Source organism: Lampris incognitus, chromosome 11, assembly GCF_029633865.1.
Source record: "Lampris incognitus isolate fLamInc1 chromosome 11, fLamInc1.hap2, whole genome shotgun sequence".
NCBI classification, from domain to species: Eukaryota; Metazoa; Chordata; class Actinopteri; order Lampriformes; family Lampridae; genus Lampris; species Lampris incognitus.
Window position 1 is genome coordinate 48094943 of NC_079221.1, and position 25249 is coordinate 48120191.

The following is a 25249-nucleotide window of genomic DNA, read 5'->3' on the forward strand; positions in this document are numbered from 1 at the left end:
TTCTGTGTAACGTTAGTTGTACACAGGTTATTCTAAGTCTTATTTGTGTTTTTTATATAAAGATGTAATTTGTTTGTTGACATATAGGCTGATCTATCTTTTTGGAATATATGTAGAATACAGATAATCTGTAAAGCAGCAATGAAACTATTGAACTGTATCAGAAACAGTATTATTGTAACATCTAGCGTTACTAGGGGACCTATAGCATACTGTAGCTATTGTAGCTTCTGTTGGTCAATTCAGTTAGTTGATTTATTGCATTAGTGCAAGTGGAATGTTTGTGTCACAATGTGTGTATATGTCAGATAATTGAGATATTGATGCAAGAGATTATTGTTGATATAAAAAAAGAAAAGAAATAAGAAGATGAGATGAATAAAGAAAACATTAGTTTATGATTTTATGAGTAAATAAAGACGTCACCAGCCTGCTCAACAAGTCAACCACGCCTCCTGTTTTATACTTTCTTTCCGTTTAAAACAGACCCACTTTCCTGTTACTGGCCCCGCCCCTTACCTGGGACCTGTAAGACCAGCTCTCCCAACGACACACATTCGACACACCTCCCCGCCCTCCACACGATGACACTAAAAACAGTCAAGGCCAGGCGAGGCCGCCGCCAGACCGCCCTCGGTGTTATCGGAAATGCCGGTCTGCATGGGCAAGCAGTTAGCTTAGCCTGCCCCGCTTCCGCGTCCTGTCAGATCACCCTCGGTGTTACCTTTTCGGGCACAGCTCCAGGCAGGGCCGTGGTCCCTGGGCCCACAGGACGCAGCAGACCAAGCTCCCCCAGCCATCAAACAAAGACAAACATAGATGCAGACATGGACAAAGACACTGCATGGACAGTACTGGGTGAAGCCGCCGCAAACGTGAATTCCTTTAAACCACAGGACTCATCCCCTGCCTTTAACCCATAGGTCTCATTCCCTGTCTTTAACCCACAAGACTCATCCCCTGCCTTTAACCCACAGGACTCATCCCCTGTCTTTAACCCACAGGACTCATCCCCTGCCTTTAAACCACAGGACTCATTCCCTGCCTTTCACCCACAGGACTCATCCCCTGCCTTTAAACCACAAGACTCATCCCCTGCCTTTAACCCACAGGACTCATCCCCAGCCTTTAAACCACAGGACTCATCCCTTGCCTTTAAACCACAGGACTCATCCCCTGCCTTTAAGCCACAGGACTCATCCCCTGCCTTTAACCCACAGGACTCATCCCCTTCCCAAGCCCAGGCCAACCCCAAGCCTCCAGCCACATTCCCAAATCCCTTCCCTCATGCCGGAGGGCCTAGCCATAGTCAAAGCTGTTTATAGCTATGTAAACAGGTTCAGCGTTTGCTTCAGAAAATCAAGGAGTGAATTGGTAACTAGCAACCTTTGTACAGATGAAATGATTTAGTATGAATGGAGGTAAAAAAATCTGACTCCCTGTAATATTTTTGCTTTGAATGTACTTGAGGTATATACAGTCTCTATATTCAGTTAGTGCTTACTTTCATGGAGAGTTATAGGGCAGTCAGACCTTCTGACTTCTCTTGTGAGCTTTATTCACAAAGCAGAAATTCACTCAGCCAAGCAAAAGCAGTTTTGTCTGAAACCATCAATGTCAGCCCCCAGATATGTTCTCAGTATGTGTTCAGTTAAAACAGCCTCCAATTCTACGCAATGGCTGATGGGGCAATCCAGGAGCTGTGTGAATGCTGTTGTTCCAAAACTATTGGTTAAAGATGGACAACTGAGAGTGATTGTTATGGTTGTGTCATTTCCAAAATTATTATTCTCATTACTGTATTCTTTGCAGTGACAGAGGTGTGCAACATCGCCAAGCCTCAGCGAGGCATGTCAGTGTGTTTGCCTGCATATGTGCATGTTTGTATGTGTGCTTAAGTTTCGTACACATTTGCTTGTTAAAGTCCCTGTTCTATAGCATCTGCTTTATCCATAGATGATGGACAGAACAAAGCTAAGAGCTGTCCAAAGACTGCAACTACCCTGATGGATCCTTAGGAAGATGGTGGACTCATTCACTTCTTGTGACGAGAATAATGGCACTGAGGGTGACCTTGGTGTGTGTCTGTGTCCCATTTAGGTCCCTCTCTGGTTGGAGCTCTGAGAAAGGATTGGGCCTCCCCCACCGACATTGCTCTGTCCTGGCAGGAGCCTGGACCAACAGCACCGCCCGTCCTCCATTATGAGATTAAGTATTATAAAAGGGTAAGGTGAATTATGTGACTGTTAAAACTGTTATGAGTAAATGAGTGTGCTACCCCCTAAGGAAAACTATTTCTCATGGCTTTGTTGGGTAATTGGATTTCTCTCTGATATAAGATTGTCTGGCTTTTTCATACAAAGAAGCACAGTAGGTCTAAGTTTATTGTGATATGTACATGTACTGTGAGGATGTAGAGCTTTATTTCTGTTAATATTTACAAACTGGTAATATCAACCTGTGTTTTGTGTTGCGACTAAGAAAATCCCACAAAGATTTCCAATGTACTACTTAAAACCATTAAGAAAATAATCATTTGTAGGGAAATCCTTAACTTTCAGGTGTCATTGTGCGAACAGGATATCTAATCCTCAGATGCTAACCAAGGTTTTAACAGCCCTAAAGTGCACCAGCCCTTCAGCAGAAAGCCAATGCCTATCATCCTAGTCACTGACTGGCTAGCCACACGTAACACTTCTGACTTTTGATTTAGGATCATTAATTGACAAGACCCATAATCTTCTCTCTCTCTATCTATTCACTGTTCAGCTCTTTTACTTTCCTGAGCTGTTCTTCAACACTGGATATATACCATACAATAAAAATGTATTTACATTATTATTATTGTTAATTATCATCATCATTATTATTGTTATTATTATTATTATTATTAGTAGTAGTAGGGGTAGTGGTAGTAGTAATATTAGTAGTGGTGGTGGTGGTGTTGTATTCTGTAAATTATGTAAACACAACATCCATTGCACGTTGTCCATCTTGAGAGAGAGATTCCTCCTCTGTTGCGCTTGCTGAGGTTTCTTCCTATTTTTCCTCCCTGTTAAGGGGCTTTTTAGGGAGTTGTTCCTTATCCGATGTGAGGGTTAAAGGAAAGGATGTTGTGTTGCTGTCAAGTCCCCTGAGGTAAATTTGTAATTTGTGATATTGGGCTATACAAATAAAACTGACTTGACTAGTGGTGGTGGTAGTAGTAGTAGTAGTAGTAAATTTAGTAGGTGGTGGTAGTGGTGGTGGTAGTAATAGTAGTGGTGGTGGTAGTAATAGTAGTGGTGGTAGTGGTGGTAGTAATAGTGGCAGTGGTGGTGGTGGTAGTAGCAGTGGTGGTGGTGGTAGTAGTAACCGTGGTGGAAGTAGTAGTAGTAATAGTTGTAGTGGTGGTGGTAGTAGTAGTAGTAATTGTAATGTCCGTAGACGCCTTGTCTTACTGACATAAGAATAATTCAAGAACGAGCCGACTTCGTAGGTTCTTAACTGTGTAGCTTTTACTAGCGTTCATCCAACATACAACCTTCATAACATGCGCTTCTAACTTCCTGTATACGTCACACGCACTGCACGTACATCCGTGAGTAGGTCAAGTTAAACACGTGACCTTTCATTCATTACATCTCCCCCTCTAAGATGATTTTCTAACCTGTATATCACCCCCCTTTTCACAAAAAAAAAAAAAAAATCCCCCACAGTACACAAGTCCATACGCCTCACAAATCCAGCCGGATTGCTGGCTTGCTCACCCTGCCAGAGCGAGTAACATATGGTGTGGAAGTTGGCATTTCTGCTGCTCGGGACTCATCCGTGTTTCCATTCTCCCCTGGAGTGACATGGTCAGGATCCCTGCTGACAAAGGTGAGTGTTTTGGGTGTGGCCAACAGGTGGCGCCTGTTCCTTCTGTAATGTTCACCTTGAGCTGTCTCCACTATGTAGGATCTGGGAGTGGAGCTCTGACTGTGAACAACTGCTGGCATTGTCCATGTTTTCTGTCCATCAAGTTTGGTGAGTACTGCGTCACCCGAGTTCAGTGGGCGCAGTGTCTGCACGCCGTTCCTGCGGTTGTAGTAGAAAGCCTGCCTCGATTTGGCTGCGGCGTCAGCGGTTTTGATCAGTTCCTCTTTAGGCCAGGCCGGTTTCAGGTTATGCTGCAATGTGGGTAAGGTGGTTCTGAGTCTCCTACCCATGAGCAATTCCGCTGGACTAGCTCCAGTGGAAGAAGAGGGTGTAGCTCTGTATGTCAACAGGGCGAGGAGAGGGTCTTCCTGCCTTAATATGCTTTTGGCTATCTGAACAGCCCTCTCTGCCTGTCCATTACTCTGGGGGTAGTGTGGGCTTGAAGTCACATGGATGAAATCATAATCCTCACTGAACCTCCTCATCTCTTCTGAAACTAGCTGTGGCCCATTATCGCTAACTACAATTTCAGGGATACCAAAACGTGCAAATGTAGCCTTCAGCCTAGCTACAACCTGACTGCTAGTAGTTGTTGGTAGATTTAGGATCTCCAAAAACCTGGAATAATAGTCAGACACTATCAAGTAGTTTTGCTTTTTGTACTCACACAGGTCTATGCCAACTTTCTGCCATGGTCTGGATGGGAGCTCACTTGACATTAAAGGCTCTTTTCTCTGTGTGTTCTTGTGTTCTCTGCAGAATTGACATTGCTGTATCTTTGTTGTAATGTGCTCTGTCATTTTGGGCCACCACACTGACTGGCTAGCTCTCTCTCTGCACTTAACTATCCCCTGGTGCCCGTCGTGTATTCTGTTTAAGATCACCTCCCTCATCTCTGTGGGAATGACGATACGACTGCCTCTGATGACTAAACCATCTACCGCAGATAACTCCCCTCTCACCTGATAAAAGTCTCTGACTGTCTCCGGCACTTTATCGACATACTCAGGCCAGCCGTGTCTGATGAAGCCCAACACTGTCTGGAGCTGCAGATCCCCATCCGTGCTCTGTTTTATCTCCTGCATCCTTTGAGGTGTGGCAGGCACCTGGCACACGATGGCATCGATGTGTGCCGCAACATCATCATGAGAAGCACCATCTCCGTAGCGCTGCTCTGGGCCTCTGGAGAGTGCATCAGCCACAGCTAAAGTTTTGCCTGGTGCGTATTCAGCCACTGCATTGAAACGCATCAGCCTCATTAACAGTCTCTGGCACCTAATGGGCACATTATCCAAGTCTTTGCTGTTCATGTGAGGCACTAGTGGTTTATGATCGGTGACAAGTCTGAAATTGTCAAGCCCAAACAAGTACTTCTCGAACCTTTCACATGCCCAGACGCTGGCTAAGCACTCTTTCTCGATCTGTGCGTACCTTGTCTCTGCGTCACTCAGCCGTCGGGAGCAGTAGGCCACGGGCTTCCAGTGTTCCCCGTGCTGCTGGAGCAGAACGCCTCCCAGCCCGTAGCTGCTGGCATCTGCTGACACCACCGTAGCCTTAGTGACGTCATAAAAGGTGAGTACCGGGGCGGTGGCGAGTGCTGCTTTAAGGTCTTGGAATGCTGTGTTCTGTGCAGGTCCCCACAGCCACTCTGTCGTTGCTTTAAGCAGTCCATAAAGCGGCTGACCTACAGTGGACAGCTCTGGGACGTATTTTGCCAAATAGTTCACCATCCCGAGGAACCTCTTGAGTTCCGTCACATTCTGGGGCTGAGGAAAGTTCTCTATTCCAGCCACTTTGTCCGGGTCAGGTCTGATGCCTGCCTCGTCGATGACATGACCAAGGAAGCGGACTTGTTTCTGTTTGAACTTGTATTTCACTTGGTTCAGTTTGAGACCTGCTGTTTCAATGACCCCCAGCGCCTCTGCTAGGCGCCGGTCATGGATTTCCTCAGTCTCTCCATGTATAAGGATGTCATCCATGTACACCTCTGTGCCCTCTAGCCCCAAGTTTCCGCCATCTTTCTCTGGAAAATCTCTGGAGCACTCGTTATACCAAATGGAAGGCGGCAGAAAGCATACCTCCCAAATGGGGTGATGAAAGTGGTGAGCCCCCTGCTGTCTTCATGCAAGGGGATCTGGTAAAACCCACTTGCTGCATCCAACGTTGTGAAGAACTTTGACCCTGCGAGCCTTGGCATTATTTCCTCCATAGTGGGCAGCACCTATTTCTCACGTTTCACCGCTCGATTCAGCCTCCTGAGGTCAGCGCAGCAGCGAACCTCTTTCTTGTTCGGTTTCAGCACCGGCACCATAGCGGCGCACCATTCTGTGGGCTGAGTCACTTTTTCAATAATGCCCTCATTTTCCATGCGCTGCAGTTCTTTCTTAACCAGTGGTACAAGTGGCAGCGGTATCCGTCTGGCTGTATGCACCACGTATGGCTGGGCATCCTCCACCAGAGCTATTTTCACTGCGTCTGTTTTCAGCAGTCCACTTGAACCGAAAACTCCACTGACCTCATCCATCCGCTTCACTAGACCCATCTCCACTGCCTCTGGACGACTCAGCAGACAGCTGCCTCTCCCCTTGATCACATACACTGGAAAGGAGTATTGTTTCTCCTTGTATTTGGTTGTGGCCTGAAACTGTCCTATACAGCTGATGTTTCCACCTGGGCTTATGAAGCATGTGTCAGGAGGTCCCAGTTTTATGTTTGGCTTCAGCTTTTTAAATGTCCCTTGGTTGATAACAGTAGCGTCAGCCCCCGTGTCAATTTTAAAGGTTATTGGTACATCACTTATTGTTAAACTAACAGTCCAATCTTCCTGATTGCTCTCTTTGCCAACTTCTCCCAGAAAGTACAGCTGTTTAACCTCTTCAGTGACTTCTCTCACCGCTTTAGAGTGACATACACGCTCCCAATGTCCCTTTTTAGGACACTTGTTGCACTTACTGTTCGTTGCAGAACACTTCCGCTCATCGGTGTGCTGCGTCTTGCCGCACCTCCCGAATTCATCTACTTTGTTGGTTGCAGGTCTGCTGCCACCATGACGCTGTCCGCCCTTTTTGTTTTGGCGTGCGTCCCGCCATCGGACAACATTGACGTTAGCCAGCTGGGCCTCTGGTTGGTTAGCTTGGAGGCTGAGCTGCTTTGTTATTGCCTCCGCCTGGCGCACTTGTTCAATGACTTTCACCAGAGTAAGGTCCGCTGTGAGCTGGAACTGACGGGAGAGCACCTTATCTTTTATGCCCACTACCAGACGATCTCTGATATGTTCATCCCTCTTGTCCCCGAACTCACAGTGTTCAGACAGCTCATACAATGTCCGGATGTACATCTCCGCTGTCTCTCCTGGCTGCTGGCTACTTTGATAGAAGCACGCCCTCTCATGTATGATGTTACGGCGGGGAATAAAGTAGTCGTCGAACCTTTTCAGTACGATATCATAGTCCACTTTATCACCCTCCGCCGCGAAGTCAAACGAGCTGAATATCTTTTCAGCCTCGCTGCCCATTGCATAAATCAGCGAACTCACTTGAATCTCCCCGTCGTCTTTATCCAGCTTTGTCGCGAGCCTGAAGCGCGAAAACCGTTGTTTCCACTCCGGCCATTCAACGGGGCAGTCAAACTTGAATTCACTCGGCGGATTAAACTTCGGCATGACCGCTCGTGTACAGATACACAGACTATTCTGACACCATGTAATGTCCGTAGACGCCTTGTCTTACTGACATAAGAATAATTCAAGAACGAGCCGACTTCGTAGGTTCTTAACTGTAGCTTTTACTAGCGTTCATCCAACATACAACCTTCATAACATGCGCTTCTAACTTCCTGTATACGTCACACGCACTGCACGTACATCCGTGAGTAGGTCAAGTTAAACACGTGACCTTTCATTCATTACAGTAATAGTAGTAGTAGTGGTGGTGGTAGTAGTAGTAATAGTAGTGTGGTGGTAGAAGTAGTAGTAGTAGTAGTGGTGGTGGTAGTAGTAGTAGCAATAGTAGTGGTGGTAGTAGTAGTAGTAGTATACAGTAGTAGTTTTAGTACTAGTAGTAGTAGTATACAGTAGTAGTATGGTAGTAGTATACAAGGCAAAGCCTTTTTTCCGGTCTACTGGTCTGCTTCCGGGTAGACGCTCTTTGCCACTGCTCGTCTGTTGTCGGCTGGATTCGCTGTTGTTTTCTTTTTTGTCTTCGTCGCCTTTTGTATGTATGTGTGTTGTTTAAATTGGAGAGTACAGCTGGCGTTGTGTGTGGCTGCCGCTTCTCCCACCGTCTTGTCTTTCCCCTCTCTGTCCCCGTTTCTTCGGCCCGCCGTGCTAGCCGCCTAACTACCTAACTGGCTAACCACTGCGTTAGCGCTATGTGAGCTCTGACCCCCTGGCTCTCCACGCTAGTTTGCGGATCTGGCTCCGTCCCCCGACCCCCGCTGGATTTTTTTTATTTTATATTCCCTTGGCAGTGGACACTATCCCTCTTTGGACCATCATCAACTGGGACTAGCATAATCTGGACATCATCAACCCTTTTTTCCCCCCCGGCCCACCATGCTAGCTACAACTGGCTAACCACCACTCGGCTAACGTTAACTTTACGTGAGCTCTGACCTCCTGGTTCTGCATGCTAGCTTGTGGATCTTGCTCCGTCCCCCAACCCCCTCTGGATTATTTACTTTATTTTCCCTCGGCAATGGACACTATCCCTCTTTGGGCCATCATCAACTGGGACTAGTGTAATCTGGACATCGCCATCCCTGGCGGCACTCTCCTGCATATCGTGAGTAGCTAGCCTCATCCCATCCGTGTTCTTCGCTATCCGTCCTACGTTTCCAACGTTATTAATCCACCCATCTCATGGAACCAACACTCTGCCCTCTTCTGTTTTTATTTACGTTACCCCCCCCCCTTATTACGACTACATAGAATACCCTGGTTTCCCTTTTTATTTTCTCCCCTGATTAGTTTCCCTCCTCCTCCCTTACACTGATGAACTCCTGTCCCTCAACAAAAACCACCGGCTATCCTCTGTTGCACGCACCTCTGCTCTGTCTGCTGGCATCCTCCGCTGCCGCCATTATCTTCATCGCGGCCCCAGACACTACGGTCATCTACATCCTTCCACTAACCCTGATACGATATCCCACATCCAAACCCTATGTTCCCACCGCCCCCCCTCCACTGCACCCCCCCGCACCGCTAACCTGGACAACCTCAGACCTCTCCAGCATGTCCCCACTACGTTGCCCTCTCATTCCATCAACCTTGCCCTCCTTAACACCCGATCACTAAATAACAAAGCTCTTATCCTACATGAAACAATCACTGATAATTCATTTGACTTTCTCCTGCTCACTGTAACCTGGCAACAACCTGGCGACTTTTTCTCCCTCAATGAAGCATCCCCCCCGGTTTTGGCTATATCTGCAGACCCCGTCCCTCCCATCGTGGAGGCGGTCTTGCTGTCTTATTCAATTGGAATTTCAGGACCACTGAGCTCTCACTCCCACTGTCTCATCATTTGAATTCCTCGCTTTTAAAACCTGCACAATGGCTGTCATTCTCATCTACCGGCCACCCACACCAAATCCATCTTTCCTGGCTGACCTCGCTGAACTCCTCACAATAGCCTCATCTCTCTCCTCACACTTACTACTGCTTGGTGATTTTAACATCCGCATTGATTTACCCACCTGTAAGTTTGCATCAGAATTCATCACTCTATTGGACAATTTCAACCTCACCCAGCACGTCACTTTCCCCACCCATGACAAAGGCAATATCCGTGACCTGGTCTGCTCTGTCAATCTACTGATACACAACTTCCATCCATCCCCATTTCCTATGTCAGACCATAATCTCATCCAGTTCACTATTCCATCCCCCACTCCTCGGCCACACCTCCTCAGAGAAATAACATTCCACAATACTAAATCTATTGACCCCTCCAATTCTCCGATCTACTCTCCTCTGCTCTCCCCCTGGAACCAGCCTCTACCTTACCTGATGATCTCACCAATCACCTCAATTCCACGCTGTCTGCCTCCCTCAACATACTGGCCCCTCTCAAAACAAAAACAGTCTCCCAACACCTCTGCAGCCTGGTTCACACCTGAGCTCCGCACAATGAAACAGACTGCCTGCCAGCTGGAACGACTCACCAAGAAAACATCTCTCATTGTACACCAAGAAGCCCACAACCTCCACCTCACCGCCGCCAAGTCTGCCTATTTTTCCACCATCATTATTGATTCCAACCGTAACCCCCGCACCCTCTTCTCCACTGTAAACAACCTCCTCAAGCCCCATGCCCACGCCCTCTCCAACTCTACCGCTGAACAATGCAACTCATTTCTCCAATTTTTTGCAGACAAAATCGCCGCTATCAACAAATCACTGTCCCCTGCATCTGACTCGGCAGCACCTACTCCGGCCCCTCTTCTCCCCATTCCTCTTGACCTCCCTACCCCTCTCCTGGTTTGTTCCAGTTGCCCCTACCACTATCTCTGAACTCATCAGCTCATCAAAATCCACAACCTGCTCCCTTGAGCCCCTCCTCACCCCCCTACTGAAGAAATGCCTCCCTGCCCTATGCCCCTACCTCATCAACCTTTTCAATTCCTCACTGTCCCATGGAATTGTCCCCTCTGCCTACAAAACTACAGCTGTCACCCCAATTCTCAAGGAACCCGGTCTTGATCCATCCTGCCTCAACTACTACCGGCCTTCCAATCTCCCCTTCCTCTCAAACCCTGGAACGCATTGTCGCCACACAACTCCAAACCTACCTACACTCCCAACAACCTGCTCGAACCCCTCCAGTCTGGTTTTCGCCCACTCCACAGTACTGAAACTGCACTCCTTAAAGTACTTAATGACCTCCTCACCTCTGCTGATACTGGAGCCCTTAACATCCTCATCCTCCTCGACCTGAGTGCAGCCTTTGATACTGTGAGCCACAACATCCTGCTCACCAGATTGAAAGATGTCGGTATTGAAGGCACTGTACTCAGCTGGCTCCAGTCCTACCTCTCCAACAGGTCACACTTCATCTCACTTCACAACCACTCCTCTGTTCAGTCGACAGTCACACAAGGTGTTCCCCAAGTTTCTGTACTCGGCCCATTCTTTTTCATCCTCTACATCCTCACTCTTGGTCAGATTCTCCGCCATTTCAACTTGGACTTCCACTGTTACGCTGATGACACCCAGATATACCTCAGCAACAAATCCTCTCACAATCCACCCCTCTCTCACATCGACTCCTGTCTGTCTGCAGTTAAAGTCTGGATGCAGCAAAACCTTCTCAAACTCAACAGTGACAAAACTGAACTCCTCTTCATTGGCTCTAAGTCCACTCTCAGCCAAATCAACAACCTTGCACTCACCATCGATGGCACTACTGTCTCCCCTTCCCCCCAGGCACGCAACCTTGGTGTGATCCTTGATCCCACCCTCTCCCTTGAGCCACATATCCGCCAAATGGTCAAATCCTCCTTCTACCACCTTCGCAACATTGCAAAAATAAGATCCTCTCTCACACGCCCTGCTGCTGAGATACTGATCCATACCTTCATCTCCTCCCGCCATGATTACTGCAACTCACTCCTCTATGGCATCAGTGCTAGCTCTATCAAGAGACTCCAATTGGTCCAGAACGCATCCACCCGACTTTTCACTTTCACCAAATCCTGGCACCACATCACCCCAGTCCTAAAAGACCTCCACTGGCTACCCATCTCCCACCAGATCAATTACAAAATCCTGGTTCTTACTTATAAAGCCCTTCACAAGCTGGCCCCCCCATACCTCACTGATCTCCTCTCCCCCTACCAACCCTCTCGGTCCCTCAGATCCACTTCAGCCTCCGTTCTCTCTACCACCAGGTCCAACCTCCGCAGCTTTGGTGACCGAGCCTTCTTTAGAGCAGCTCCCATGCTCTGGAACTCACTTCCCCAAATCATTAGAGACTCAGCATCCCTCCCACTCTTCCAATCCCGTCTCAAGACACACCTTTTCTCCATTGCCTTCTCGCGCCCCGCCGTCCGCTCATACACCGCTGGTCTGCGGCAGGCTGGGGACTGAGCGCTTGACCTGCATCTGTGATTTATGTGATTTATGATGTTTGTTTTTCTTTCCCTTTATCTGTACTAGTTAGAGAGTACTGCTGGCATTGTGTGTGGCTGCTCCTTCTCCCTCTCGTAGCCCCCCTTCCCATCCACCCCTGTATGTCTGTGTTATGTTCATCTGTCGTCTTGTTTCACTCCATTTATTGTAAAGCGACTTTGAGTACTAGAAAAGCGCTATATAAGATTGATTTATTATTATTATTAGTAGTAGTAGTAGCAGTGGTGGTGGTAGTAGTAGTAGTAAATTTAGTAGGTGGTGGTGGCAGTAGTAATAGTAGTAGTAGTAGTAGTAGTTGCAGTAGTTGTAGTGGTGGCAGTAGTAATAGTAGTAGTAGTAGTAATAGTAGTGGTAGTAGTAGTAGCAGTAGTACTAGTAGTAGTGGAGGTGGTGGTAGTAATAGTAGTAATAGTAATAGTAGTACTAGTAGTAGTAGCAGTGGTAGTGGTGGTGGTAGTGTCTTAACATCCAGAGGAAGTGACTGATTTGTGAGTCTTTCTGACACTGTCGATTGAGATGGATGTTGTTTTAATAAACTGACTTGGGGTTTGGGTCAAGCTGCCTCATTTAGATCCCTGTCTTTGAGTTTATGTGTCCTTATTTTGACCCCCATTCCATCCTGCAACCCTGCCCTTCCTTGTCTTCTCACGTATCCTCCCGTCAGGAGCATGAGCATCTGAGCTACTCCTCTACGCGTACGAAGAGCCCCAGTGTGGTCATCACAGGTCTGAAGCCGCGTACCTGGTACGTCTTCAGCCTGGCAAGCTGCACAGCAGGCGGCTGCAGCACCTACTCCCCTCCATACCAATATCAAACCTCAGCAGACTGTGAGTACTCATGCTTCTCTTTGACTTCATATGTAAGATGATACTTTGTATGCATGTGTTTGTGTGTTGTGTGTTTTTTGAGTTGTGTGTGAATGTGTCTGTAACTGTGTGTCTGTTTGTGGGTCTACATTTGCCTGAAAGAAAAATTATAACCTATTTAATTGGTATATTGATACGGGGACTGATATAAAGATTTCATCTAACAAATTTCAGTTTAATGTTTGGGCAATAAAATCTGGGAATGTACATATGAATCACTAACTCATCTAATGTGTGTGTTCATCCCAGAGATGTGGCCCACATACCTCATGTTGTGCTGCCCTAAAATGCTTTAATACTAACAAATCCACTGCCAAAGCGATCAAATCAATTAACACAACCAGTAGACGAGCCGGACAACACAACACTGATGTAGTTGTATTTTGTATTGATGGTTTTGTTGGGTACTTTAATTTTCAACTCGCGTTGTGAAATACAAAGGTCCAGGTGTCATTTTACGTTGAATTAGGTATTGTTGAGAGCTTCTATGGCCTCCTGGTGGCACTCTGCTTTACCTGTAGGATTAACAAAGCTGACAGGCTTTATGCCAGAGAACAGTCCACATGAATAGCTCACATGAACAGCACACATGAACAGCTCACATGAACAGCCCACATGAACAGCTCACATGAACAGCCCTCATGAACAGCCCTCATGAACAGTCCACATGAACAGCTCACATGAACAGCCCACATGAACAGCTCACATGAACAGCTTCACTCCCTCCTTTTTGTCTGCTTGTCAGTGTGTTGGTTTCCCACTACTTCTCATTATGTCTATCAGTCTCTGTCTGTAGTTCTCTCTTTCCATTACTTTTTCCCTTTCTCTCTCTCTTACCACCAACTCTCTCAGGTTCCCTTCAGCCTCCTCATCGTCACCCTCCCTCCCACAGCATCTCTTCCCCTTGTTCTTTCTCAGCTGTCAAAACATATATTTAGGTGTGACTTTTCTCTCTTATTGACACACACACACATGCATATATACATGCATGCACGTACACATATACACACGCACTCACGCACCCACACGCGCATGCACCCACACACACACACACACACACACACACCTTATTACAGCAGTGTTATTGACATTTTGTTGGTAAGTGAGGTTTATGAAGCTTATTAGATAAATCTTGCAGTGGATGTGGCCACCACCACTCTCACTGTCAGTCCGTCTGAGTGTCTACAGTCAACAACATGCGCCCCCTGTGTGCCACACTGTGTTTACAGTGTACAGCCATACCCAGGCCATGTGTCCACTACACTACACTCACAAGACAAGGCACCACACATCCTGATCTTCACCTCATATGCATGAGTGTGAAATATTAGAGAACTAAGTTCCCTTTATAGCGGTCATCTTTCAATTATCTGGGGTTCATTAGCCTTCTGAAGAGAGAGACTGAAGGAAACATCATGAATATCAAATGGGGCAAGTTCATTCAGATGATCATGGACTAAGTCATTAGTTCATGAATGAGTCATGTTGATTAAACTGCAGCAGGCGTGTGAATCACTGCAGCACAAACGCTGATGAAGGACTTTTAGACCAAGAGTAGAGCAAAACTCCCTCCATATTCTTACTGCACATACATCATCAATGTGTAGTTCACTTACGAAAAGGAAATTGAAAATGTTATTTCAATGAAAACTCATATTTTTTGCCCTCTCTCATTCTCCCTTTCGCACATGTTTTATCCTCCCCTACCCCCTTGCCTACTTTCTTTTCCATACCTCCCTTTGTTTCCCTGTCCTAATCCTTTTCACTTTTCTTCATCCCATCTTTCTTCCTTTTCTACCTTACTTTTCCCCTTTTCTTCAACTCTTGTGTCTTACTTGCTTTCTCCTCCCCCTCCAACATCTCCAACATCTCCAGCATCACACATGGTATCTGACCAAGGCCAGGTGCTGGTCATGGTCACAGCAGCAGTTGGTGGATTCACTCTCCTCGTCATCCTGACCCTCTTCTTCCTCATCACTGGACGGTAAGGGGTTTGACTTGACTTGCTTTGAATGTGTGTTCCATACTTGACTGAACGGAATTGACTTGGACTTTTACATCTCAGACTTATAGGTGTCCAAATCAAAGCCTTTAACTGGGATGCATTGCATTATTTAATCTGCTGCAGCTGCCCTGCATTCACTGCTGTGTGCTCATCAGGCCTGACATATAGCTAATATATACATGCTTACACATGCACAAACAAATGCCAAAATACACTGAGAGACAAATGAGGGAGATGTGAATGGTTTGTTCAGTGGTGGCATATGTATGGAATCACATTGCTCTCAAAACCAAACAAATGCAGTGAAACAAAGTAAATGCAAAGATCACAATGTACATATGTCTGTCATGTCCTCAAAACAAATTCGATCAACCGCAAATGTCTTTTTCCAGACACAAACAATATCAGTTTGTATCTGAAGAAAATAATTCCACAAATATATTTCCATATTTTAACTGTATTATTCTACAGATAACATTGTTGCAATGTGTTTACAATTTTGAATCTACTTTTGTGAATACCAAATCACATGTGGATTGGCTCAAGTTTGTTTAGAGGTTTTTGAGAAAAACTTAGTGGTGAGCTCAAGTTAATAATAATAATGATAATAATACAGGCTCCAGCATCCCATGACCCTACTAAGGATAAGTGGCTTGGATAATGGATGGATAATAATACATTTTATTTGTCAGCGCTTTTCAGAGCACTCAAGGAAACCTTACAGACCACAGTAAAAAAAAAACAAGTAGCACTGTATCAGACAGCATAAAATCAAAACAAAGCAGGGTAGACAATAAAAAGTTAACGCAACAGTTAAGTATAAAATCATCATCTGCACAAAAATCAGTAAGCATGTATCAGACTGAATATGCCAGTCTGAAAAGGTACATTTTGAGATGGGATTGAAGTTTGAGAGTCAATGTACTGAATTTCTTGTGGGAGAGTTCCATAGGCGGGGTGCAGAATGACTGAAGGCTCTAGTCCCCATGGTAGTCAAGCGGGCCGATGGTGTAGTGAGTGGGAGAGCATAAGAGGATCTGAGAGCAGGAGGGTGTGTGGATATGAAGGAGTTCAGAAAGATATGAAGGAGCTCGGTCAGGGGTGCAGGTTTTCATTCCAACCAGACTCCACAGCAGGTGATTTCACTGATTAGCAACCCTTCAACCAAAGAGGAAGAATGTATCAGTGAAATCACCTGGTGTGGAGTCCGGCTGGAATGAAAACCTTCATACACACGGCTCTCCATGGCACATGGTTAGCCACCACTGATCTAGGTTATCAAGGGCCTTAAAGGTGAGAAGCAGGATCTTGAAGTCAATACGGTATTTAACAGGGAGCCAATGGAGTTGCTGAAGAACAGGAGTGATATGATCTATGGAAGGAGTTCTGGTAATGATACGGGCAGCGGAATTCTGGACCAATTGAAGTTTATGAATACACTTGAGGGGAAGACCAAAAAGGATAGAATTTCAGTAGTCAATATGGGATGTAACCAGGGTGAGAATGAGTATGGCGGTGCTGTTAGGTGTAAGTGACGGGTGAAGACGACTAATATTGCGTAGGTGGAAGTATGCAGACTGAGTAACATTGTTGACGTGAGCTTCAAAAGATAATGTGCTGTCCAAGATGACACCCAGACTCAACCTGAGGCGATGGAGGAACTATAGAATTGTCAATAGTCAGAGAAAAACTATCAGGTTTAGCCAAAGTAGAGCTCAGCCTTTGCGTTTATATTTCCTATCCATCATAAATATACGATAGTCTCTCTTCATTTATCTCCCTGTCTCATTCTCTTTAATTATTTTATCCTCCTATCCCTCTTTCCTCCAATCCCACCTTTCTTTGGAGCCCTCTAGATCCTGTAGCCGATAGAACTGCTGTGCTGAAATGACTCCAAGAGATGTTAGGGTGAGAGAGGAGTGGTTTCAATTAAGTTAATGCTTTGATTACAGCCCTGGGCAAGGTGGGTTGTTACTGCGGTCAATGTGTCTGTGTGTGCTGTAATGTCTCCGTTTCTTATGAAAGGTAAGGTAACCTGTCCATGAAAATACAGAGGTTCAGCACAACTGATCTTTCATAATTTATCCTGCTGCTTACATCCCCCAACAATTAAACTTTACAATTTAAAGGATACTAAATACAAGTATTGCAACGATTACCACACAGCATTCATTTTAATTTTCTTCATGAACGAGGACTGATAGTTTCGGGACATTCTTTTGGATGTAGACTAGAGAGTGGGGTTGATGATGTGCAACTCTTCCTCACTTTAATCATCACACAAGTCATCAGTCATCCATCACAGGGTGACTAGATGGTCCTTGTCGCTGCGATGGACTAAATAACAACAAGAGTAGCTAAGATCATAAAGGGATAATTTGTTTGTTTGTCTTTTTAACACAACATGGTATTACTATCTGGTAGTGATATTTATGCATGAACTAATGTCCATAGTCAGTGAGCCATGTTCGGAGATCTGGTTGCCAATCAAAGTGAGTCAGCAGTTTGTCAGAGAAAAATGAATGGCAGCAAATAGAATCAAATAAAAAATAATTTTAAGCAACACCACAACAGGCAAAAAAAAAAAAGTTTTAACCGTCCACAGTAGAATACAACCTCTATCATATGTATGTTTGAAGAACACTACGCATTCTTCAACAGACAAATCAATTTCAAGATATAGCATCTGTCTGTGAGGAGGAAAATCATTGGTAATAAATGAAAGATATGAATTTAGTTGTGGATGTGGTGGATGTGGATGTTAAATGCCACAAGAATGCCAACATTGACAGTTCGATACAGAGAGGCGGCATTCCTGGAGTTCCAAGGTGCCTAGAACACACCAGAGTTGATCTAGTTGTGCTTTGCCTTGACCTCACCTATGTATATGGCTCAATACCCCACAAGCTGGTCAAGACTACCGTGGATTGACACCATGTTAGATCAAGTACCTCATCCTGACTACTACAGGAACTTCAGGCTCAGAGTCACTCCTGGGAATACAACATTTGATTGGCACCAGCTCAAGAAGGGGATTATAATTGGATGTACCATCTCAGCTACAGTCTTCACCCTTGCCATGAATATGGTGGTCAAGGCAGCTGAAACTGAGTGCACAGGCCCTCTGTCCAAGTCTGGCATTTGGCAGCCCCCCATAAGAGCCTTTATGGATGGCCTCACTGTCACCACATCATCGGTGCTTGGTGGTAGGTGGATGCTCCAGGGCCTGGAGAAGGTCAACTTCTGGGCAAGGATGACTTTTAAGCCAGCCAAATCTAGAGCCATAGTGTTGAAGAGGAGAAAAGTGGTGGACAAGTTTTGCTTCTTTTTGGATGGCATTACAATCCTATCTATCACAGAGAAACCAAACAAGAGTCTAGGCAAGGTCTTTGACTGTAGCCCCAGGGATACAGTGGCATCCAAGCAACCACCAAGGAGCTCTAGACTTGGCTCCTCAAGGTAGACAAATCTGGCCTACATGGCAGGTTCAAGGCTTGGATTTACCAACATGGCATCTTACCTTGAGTCCTTTGGCTTCTGCTGATGTAGGAGATAACCCTGTCAACGGAGGAGACAGGGTTATCTTGGAGAGGAAGATCAGTAGCCACCTCCAGAGATTGTTGAGTCTGCCATGCAGCTGTAGCAGTGCAGCACTTTATGGGAAGAGCAACAAACTCCAGATCCCAGATCTCAATGAGGAATTCAGGGTTTTTCGTGCAAGAGAGGCACTGCTCTATTGGAACTTCAAGGACTCTAGAGTGGTGGCAGCAGGCATTATGGTGTGGACAGGCAGGAAGTGGAGAGCCCAGGAAGGCCTGGAGATAGCAGTCTTGGCTGAGACACAAGGCTTTGCTGGGGACTGTGTCAACTGGAAGGGCAGGGCTGGGAGCCATCCCACAACCTCGCTATGTTAAGGCCCATGGCAAGGACAAACGTCATCTAGTCCTAGAGGGGGTGCGGGCAGATGTTGAAGAGGAAAGGACCGGCATGGACATGTGGCAGCAGGGAGCATGGACAAGTGGGAAGGCGTGCTGGAGAGGAAGATATCCTGGACCGATATCCGGCAGGCAGAACTGTGGCAGATCAAGTACATGGTACAAGTCATGTATGACCCTGCCCAGCAAATATCCATCTCTGGAGCAAGACTGTTTCTCTGTCATGTCCTCTGTGCCCTGGAAAAGGTTCACTCGAGCACATCTTCAGCTGCTCAACAGCCCTGGGGAGGGCCGATACTGCTGGCGACACAACCAGGTGCTGAAAACAGTTACAAAGTCCATCTCTAAAACTGGCCAACAACAAGCAAGCCTGTGGACAGAGGAACATTGCTTTTGTCAGGGCTGATGAACATCCTCAGTCACAGCCCAGAGCAGCAGCCGATCTCGTCACCTCTGTGTCAGACTGGGAGCTGCGAGTCGACTTGGGGGGAGGGGGGCAGCTCAGATTTCCGGACCACATTATGACAACTTCGTTGAGGCCAGATGTGGTGCTATCATCAGTCTTTTCAAATCAGGGACTCATTATAGACAGGGGTGCATGTAACTTTTTTGGTCTGGTTCTCAAGGGAGCACCTGGCGATGTTACTTTGTAGTCAGTCTTTATACGGCACAGTTATCCTACAAGCTGTCATCATCACTACTCTCCTGACTGCTCTCCTCACTGTCTTCCTCTCTTTCAAACATGGCAGATGAAGATGTAGGCCTACTTCTTCCTCCATGGTTGAGTCTGCGATTAGCTGTTTGCATCCATAAGTCAACAGCTGGCTTGGGTCAAAAGTCTTAGTTGTCATCTTAGACACACCAAATACCTTCCTATCTGTCTCCCTCACTGTTTCTGCAGTGGTTGACCAGCCATGCAGCAACTCTTCACTACTGCCCAGTGCCCGTCTTCACTCTCCTCCCTGAACTCCACACAAAAGTATTCCTTCTTCAACTTCCACCAGTTGATTCTTGGCTCTGCCTTCACTCACTTCCTCTTCTTGGTCTCCACAGTCATCCAACAGACCACCATCCGATGCTGCCTAGCTACGTTTTCCCGTCACCACCTTGCAGTCTCCAATCCCTTTCAGATCACGCCTTCTACATAAGATATAGTCCACCTTTGTGCACTTTCCTCCACCCTGTGTTCCTCCCTCTTCTTGAAATATGTATACACCACAGCCATTTCCATCCTTTTCACAAAACCCACCACCATCTGTCCTTCCACATTTCTCACCTTGACACCATACATCCTCATCACCTCTGTTCCCTTCACCAACATGTCCATTGAAATCAGATCCAATCACCACTCTCTCCTCCTCCTCTCTCCACCAATTCATCCAACTCACTCCAGAATTCCTCTTTCTCTTCCATCTCACACCCAATGTGCGCTAATAACATTCATCAATACACCTTCAAGTTCCAGCTTCATACTCAACACTCTGTCCAACAATCTCTTCACCTCCAGCACACTCGTGACGTACTCTTCCTTCAGAATTACCCCTACCCCATTTCTCCTCCCATTCGCACCATGGTAGAAGAGTTTGAACCCAACTCCGATGCTTCTGGACTTACTCCCCTTCTACTTGGTCTCATGCACACACAGTATACCTACCTTTCTTATTTCCATCATATCAGTCAGCTCTCTCCCTTTACCAGTCATAGTGCCAACATTCAAAGTTCTGACTATGACCTCCACATTCCTACCCTTCCTCCTCTCCCACTGCCTCTGGACATGCCTTCCCCTTCTCCTTCGCCCAACAGTACCATAGTTTCCACCAGCACCCTGCTGGCCAACAGTACCAGTGGCATTCGTTGGTAACCTGGGTCTTGGACTGATCCAGTATGGAAATCTAATTTATGATCCACATATTTGATTTGTGATGGTCTGGCGGCCTGTCCAGGCTGTCTCTCCGCCTGCTGGAGTGGCTATGTATATCTATATCTATCTATCTATCTATCTATCTATCTATCTATCTATCTATCTATCTATCTATCTATCTATCTATCTATCTATCTATCTATCTATCTATCTATAGATATATATATATATATCCATATAATTGTGTTATCCTGTTTCAATGTGTAACCTTCTCTCAATACAATGTGGGACTAATGTTTTTTTCTCTATTTTCTTGTCTCTTCTCCCATGTATGCGAATGGTGTGATGTGAGTCTCCCCTGTGTGCATGTGTAGTCTGTCCTCCTGTTAGGTCTACATGGTGACGGTGGTCATGTGGCTCAGGTACTAGTCAATTCTGGTGGCATCTGGACACTGTTTGGCATCCTCCTCATCATTTTCTTCATATATCTTATAATTCCAGTATAGTTCTGTGATGTTCAGTGTTGTATTGTGTAAATTGTGTAAACACAACATCCATTGCACATTGTCCGTCTTGGGAGAGAGATTCCTCCTCTGTTGCGCTCCCTGAGGTTTCTTCCTATTTTTTCTCCCTGTTAAAGTTTTTTAGGGAGTTGTTCCTTATCCAATGTGAGGGTTTAAGGACAGGAAGTTGTGTTGCTGTAAAGCCCACCGATGCAAATTTGTAATGAGTGATATTGGGCGATACAAATAAAGTTGACTTGAATTGTGTGTATGAGAAGCAGTACTTGTTTAAGACATTATTGTAATGAATTCTCGAAAGAGCTAAAGGCGACTTAGATTGTCAATATATTTGTATCTACGGTTCGAATTCCCGTGTTACCTCCGACTTGGTCGGGCATCCCTACAGACACAATTAATCGTGTGTGCGGGTGGGAAGCCAGATGTTTCCACCGGCACCCTGCTGGTTAACAGTGACGGTGGCGGTCGTTGGTAACCCGGGCCTCGACCGATCTGGTATGGAAATCTTATTTATGATCCACATATTTGATTCGGCAAAGATTTTACGCCGCATGCCTTTCCTGATGCAACCCTCCCCATTTATCCGGGCTTGGGACCGCCACTAAGACTGCACTGGCTTGTGCATCCTCAGTGGCTGGGTTGTGTGTGTGTGTGTGTGTGTGTGTATGTATGTATGTCTATATATATATATGTGTGTGTGTGTGTGTGTTGTGTCAGTTTGTGGGTCCCCAAGGCAGAAGGCGAGGTGGATAAAAATGATTGAAGGATAGGACTGGAAAAGACAGATAAAGCCTCATGGCAACACTTCTTTAATGAGCACCCTGACCCCATCAGCCCAGGTACACAGTGGCTGTCCAAATCCTCCTCCTCCGCCACGGTCACCAACCATGTTGTCTGCCTGTCACTGAATAGACCCCATACGCCTCACTTAGCAGAAGCCCAGTCTGGCAACATGGGCCCGCAGCCCTCTGACATCCGCTCTAATCTGCCTGCTCACAATATGGCTGGCTTCATAAATGCAGAGGAAGGGTATGGTCGTCTCACGCCTATGCATACCCACCTTCATGTATTCATACAAGAAAGAGCAAACACAATAGTGTAGTACCTATTTACAACATATACCCCAAATATTTTAGTACACACATTCTTTCCACTCACCCCCTAACCTCAGCCCTTCTCCATCAGGTGTCAGTGTGGCAATCACTCCATCAGCCCTGGAACAATACCAACTCTGCAACTAACTTTTTTGCCTCCACCTGATCACAAATGTCTTCGGCTCAAGTCTTGTCAGGGTCACACACTCACATGGGCAGACTGGAGCCTCTCTTAATAAGACTTTATCCATTCTTTCCTCTTTCCTTTGTAACAGTTCTTTGAAAACACTTGTTCTGTATCATTTCATCTCCTCATTCCCCTCCTTGCTCTGATGTTTTATGTTCAAAAGTTAAACTAATTTGATTTCCTACTTTTGCTCCTGTACTTTTGTTTCAGTCCCCTTCGTCACAGTTTCTGCTGCAGTTATGGTCTTTTCAAACGGCGTGTGATTGGTGTGCCTGGGTCATTTCACTTAGAGGCGAGCGGGCAGATAGGAAGGTGCAGCTAGGGAGGTGTAAGTAGGGAGGTGCAGGTAGGGTGGGGCATATAAGGAGATGCAAGTAGGAAGGTGCAGGTAGGGAAGTGCAGGCAGTGATGTGCAGGTAGGGAGGGACATATAGGGAGGTGTAAGTAGGGAGGTGCAGGTAGGGTGGGGCATATAAGGAGATGCAAGTAGGAAGGTGCAGGTAGGGAAGTGCAGGCAGTGATGTGCAGGTAGGAAGGTGCAGCTAGGGAGGTGTAAGTAGGGAGGTGCAGGTAGGGTGGGGCATATAAGGAGATGCAAGTAGGAAGGTGCAGGTAGGGAAGTGCAGGCAGTGATGTGCAGGTAGGGAGGGACATATAGGGAGGTGCAGATAGGGTAGTGAACGTAGGGAGGTGCAGGCAGGGAGTTGCAGGTAGGGAGGTGAAGGCAGGGAGGTGCAGACAGGGAGATGCAGGTAGGGAGGGGCATGTAGGGAGGTGCAGGAAGTCTGTCAGGCGGAGCGACAAGTGGGTGAAACCTGGGAAACTCGTGGTCATGCTCATCTCACGCACAGAGACACCCGCTGCTGGAGTTGGATTGTGTTGAACCTTTTTCTACACAATGCACAGTGTCACCCCACAAAGTGGAAGCGAGGCTGATCCTGGCAATGTGTGAGTTAGTCATGTTATTTAGCTACAGACTCTTTGTTTCAACATTTCTAGAGGATACATTTTAATATGTTGCTATAGCTCATAAGAAAACGCAGTTGTACCGGCAGGGATACAGTAGTGCACAGAAGCCGTTTCCATGGTTACCACACAGAGTGCCTGGCGCGTATTTGCGGAATGGTGCTCTGCCTGTCTATTCATATGAGGAGCGCACTGAGACCCCGCAGGTGGAGGGTCACCTACTGTCTGACAAGACCACTCGACTGGTATGAGGCAAGGGATACATAACAAATGAACTGTTCCGGCTTCGCCATGAAAGCTATGACGTCATCATGTGTGAAATGATGCTATCCATCTGTTTCGGTTCATGATAACTTACGAACTAGACAAAGGAATAATGCACTGTGTGTTGTTGTGGCAAGCAGGGTGAGTCTAAGCCTCGGTCAAGATACCGAGATGTAGGAAGGGTGTGGCTGATCAATAAGGCACAGCTATAATCGTTTAATTATTATTTATGAAATCATAATTGGTCATTAAGCTGTGTGGGGAGGTGCCTCTTCAACACCTGAATGTGAGGATGAAAGCTGAGCAGGCTTGCAGACTTTAATGTAATGTAAATGTGTGTGTGTGTGTGTGTGTGTGTGTGTGATTTATTTAGATTGAATTCATTAGTATCTCAGCGTCTTTGATCTAACATCACTGATGAAGGCCCAGTAACACTGTGTCTGTATGACTGTTTGTCAGAAATGTTGAGCTGATGTCCAGGATTAATAAGCTTCACTATATAAAATACAAACGGTTCATATATTTGTTTTCATGTTATGTTATCTAGTGATGTATGGTTTATTTTCCCCAGAGGGGTGATGCCAGTAGGTTTTACCTGACAATATTGTGAGATAAAAATGCACAAATGCAGGATTGTTGCTAATACTTTCAGAATTGTGTGTGAGGAAATGGCTTGAGTGGCGTTTTTATGTGCTTTCCAGATGTCACTGGTTCATCAAGGCCAAGATGAGCTCAGAGGAGAAGAGAAGGAGCAGCTATCCAAATGGACCTGGTAAGGTTATGTCTCCCTTGCATCACTCCCATGAGCATCCTGCTCTCACTCCACATTGTCACTTCTTCCTGTTAGGGCTGCACCTAGTGACTGTGTTGAAAAATGAATAATCTGTTGATTAATTCTTTGATTCATGAATTTATTTTGATAGAAAAAAAAAGTTCAACTATTTCCAGCATTAAACATCCATCCATCCATCCATCCATTATCCAAACCGCTTATCCTGCTCTCAGGGTCATGGGGATGCTGGAGCCTATCCCAGCAGTCATTGGGCGGCAGGCAGGGAGACACCCTGGACAGGCCACCAGGACATCACAGGGTGCACACACACACACACACACACACACACACACACGTAGGGGTAATTTAGTACGGCCTTTCCTTCCACCTTTTCTAAATAATTATTCTTTTGGTTCGTCTTTTCTAACCCTAAAAATACCTCATACATTTCTCTCCCTCAACTACATATCTAGCCCTGCTTCTAACTGTTGCTCCCATACACCTCTTTTGTTCTGTCTCCTTCGCTTCATATTTAATTCTAATACATTCCTCTGAATCATAATCTGCCTCCCTCTGCCTCTCTAGCTAACTCTGCCTTTAACCTCCTCTCTTTTTCTCTCTATCTTATTTCTGCCTCTGCTATAATCTATACTCAATGCCTTTAACTGTTCTTTCACACTCTCCCACCACCTCCCAACGTTCTCCTCATAATACTATCTTTCTCCTCATTATACCCTCTCACTACCTAAT

The 25249-nt window shown here is 46.0% G+C and overlaps 1 protein-coding gene across 2 annotated transcripts in view; it reads left to right on the forward strand.

The window, feature by feature from the left end:
- LOC130120859 (ephrin type-A receptor 6-like) overlaps window positions 1-25249 on the forward strand; it is a 177797-nt gene that overhangs the window by 95988 nt on the left and 56560 nt on the right. For both annotated transcript variants that reach the window (XM_056289651.1, XM_056289652.1), the window contains 4 exons: window positions 2101-2225; window positions 12693-12855; window positions 14770-14878; window positions 24429-24499. In XM_056289651.1, coding sequence (XP_056145626.1) covers window positions 2101-2225; window positions 12693-12855; window positions 14770-14878; window positions 24429-24499 — 468 coding nt within the window. The remainder of the gene's footprint in view (window positions 1-2100; window positions 2226-12692; window positions 12856-14769; window positions 14879-24428; window positions 24500-25249) is intronic.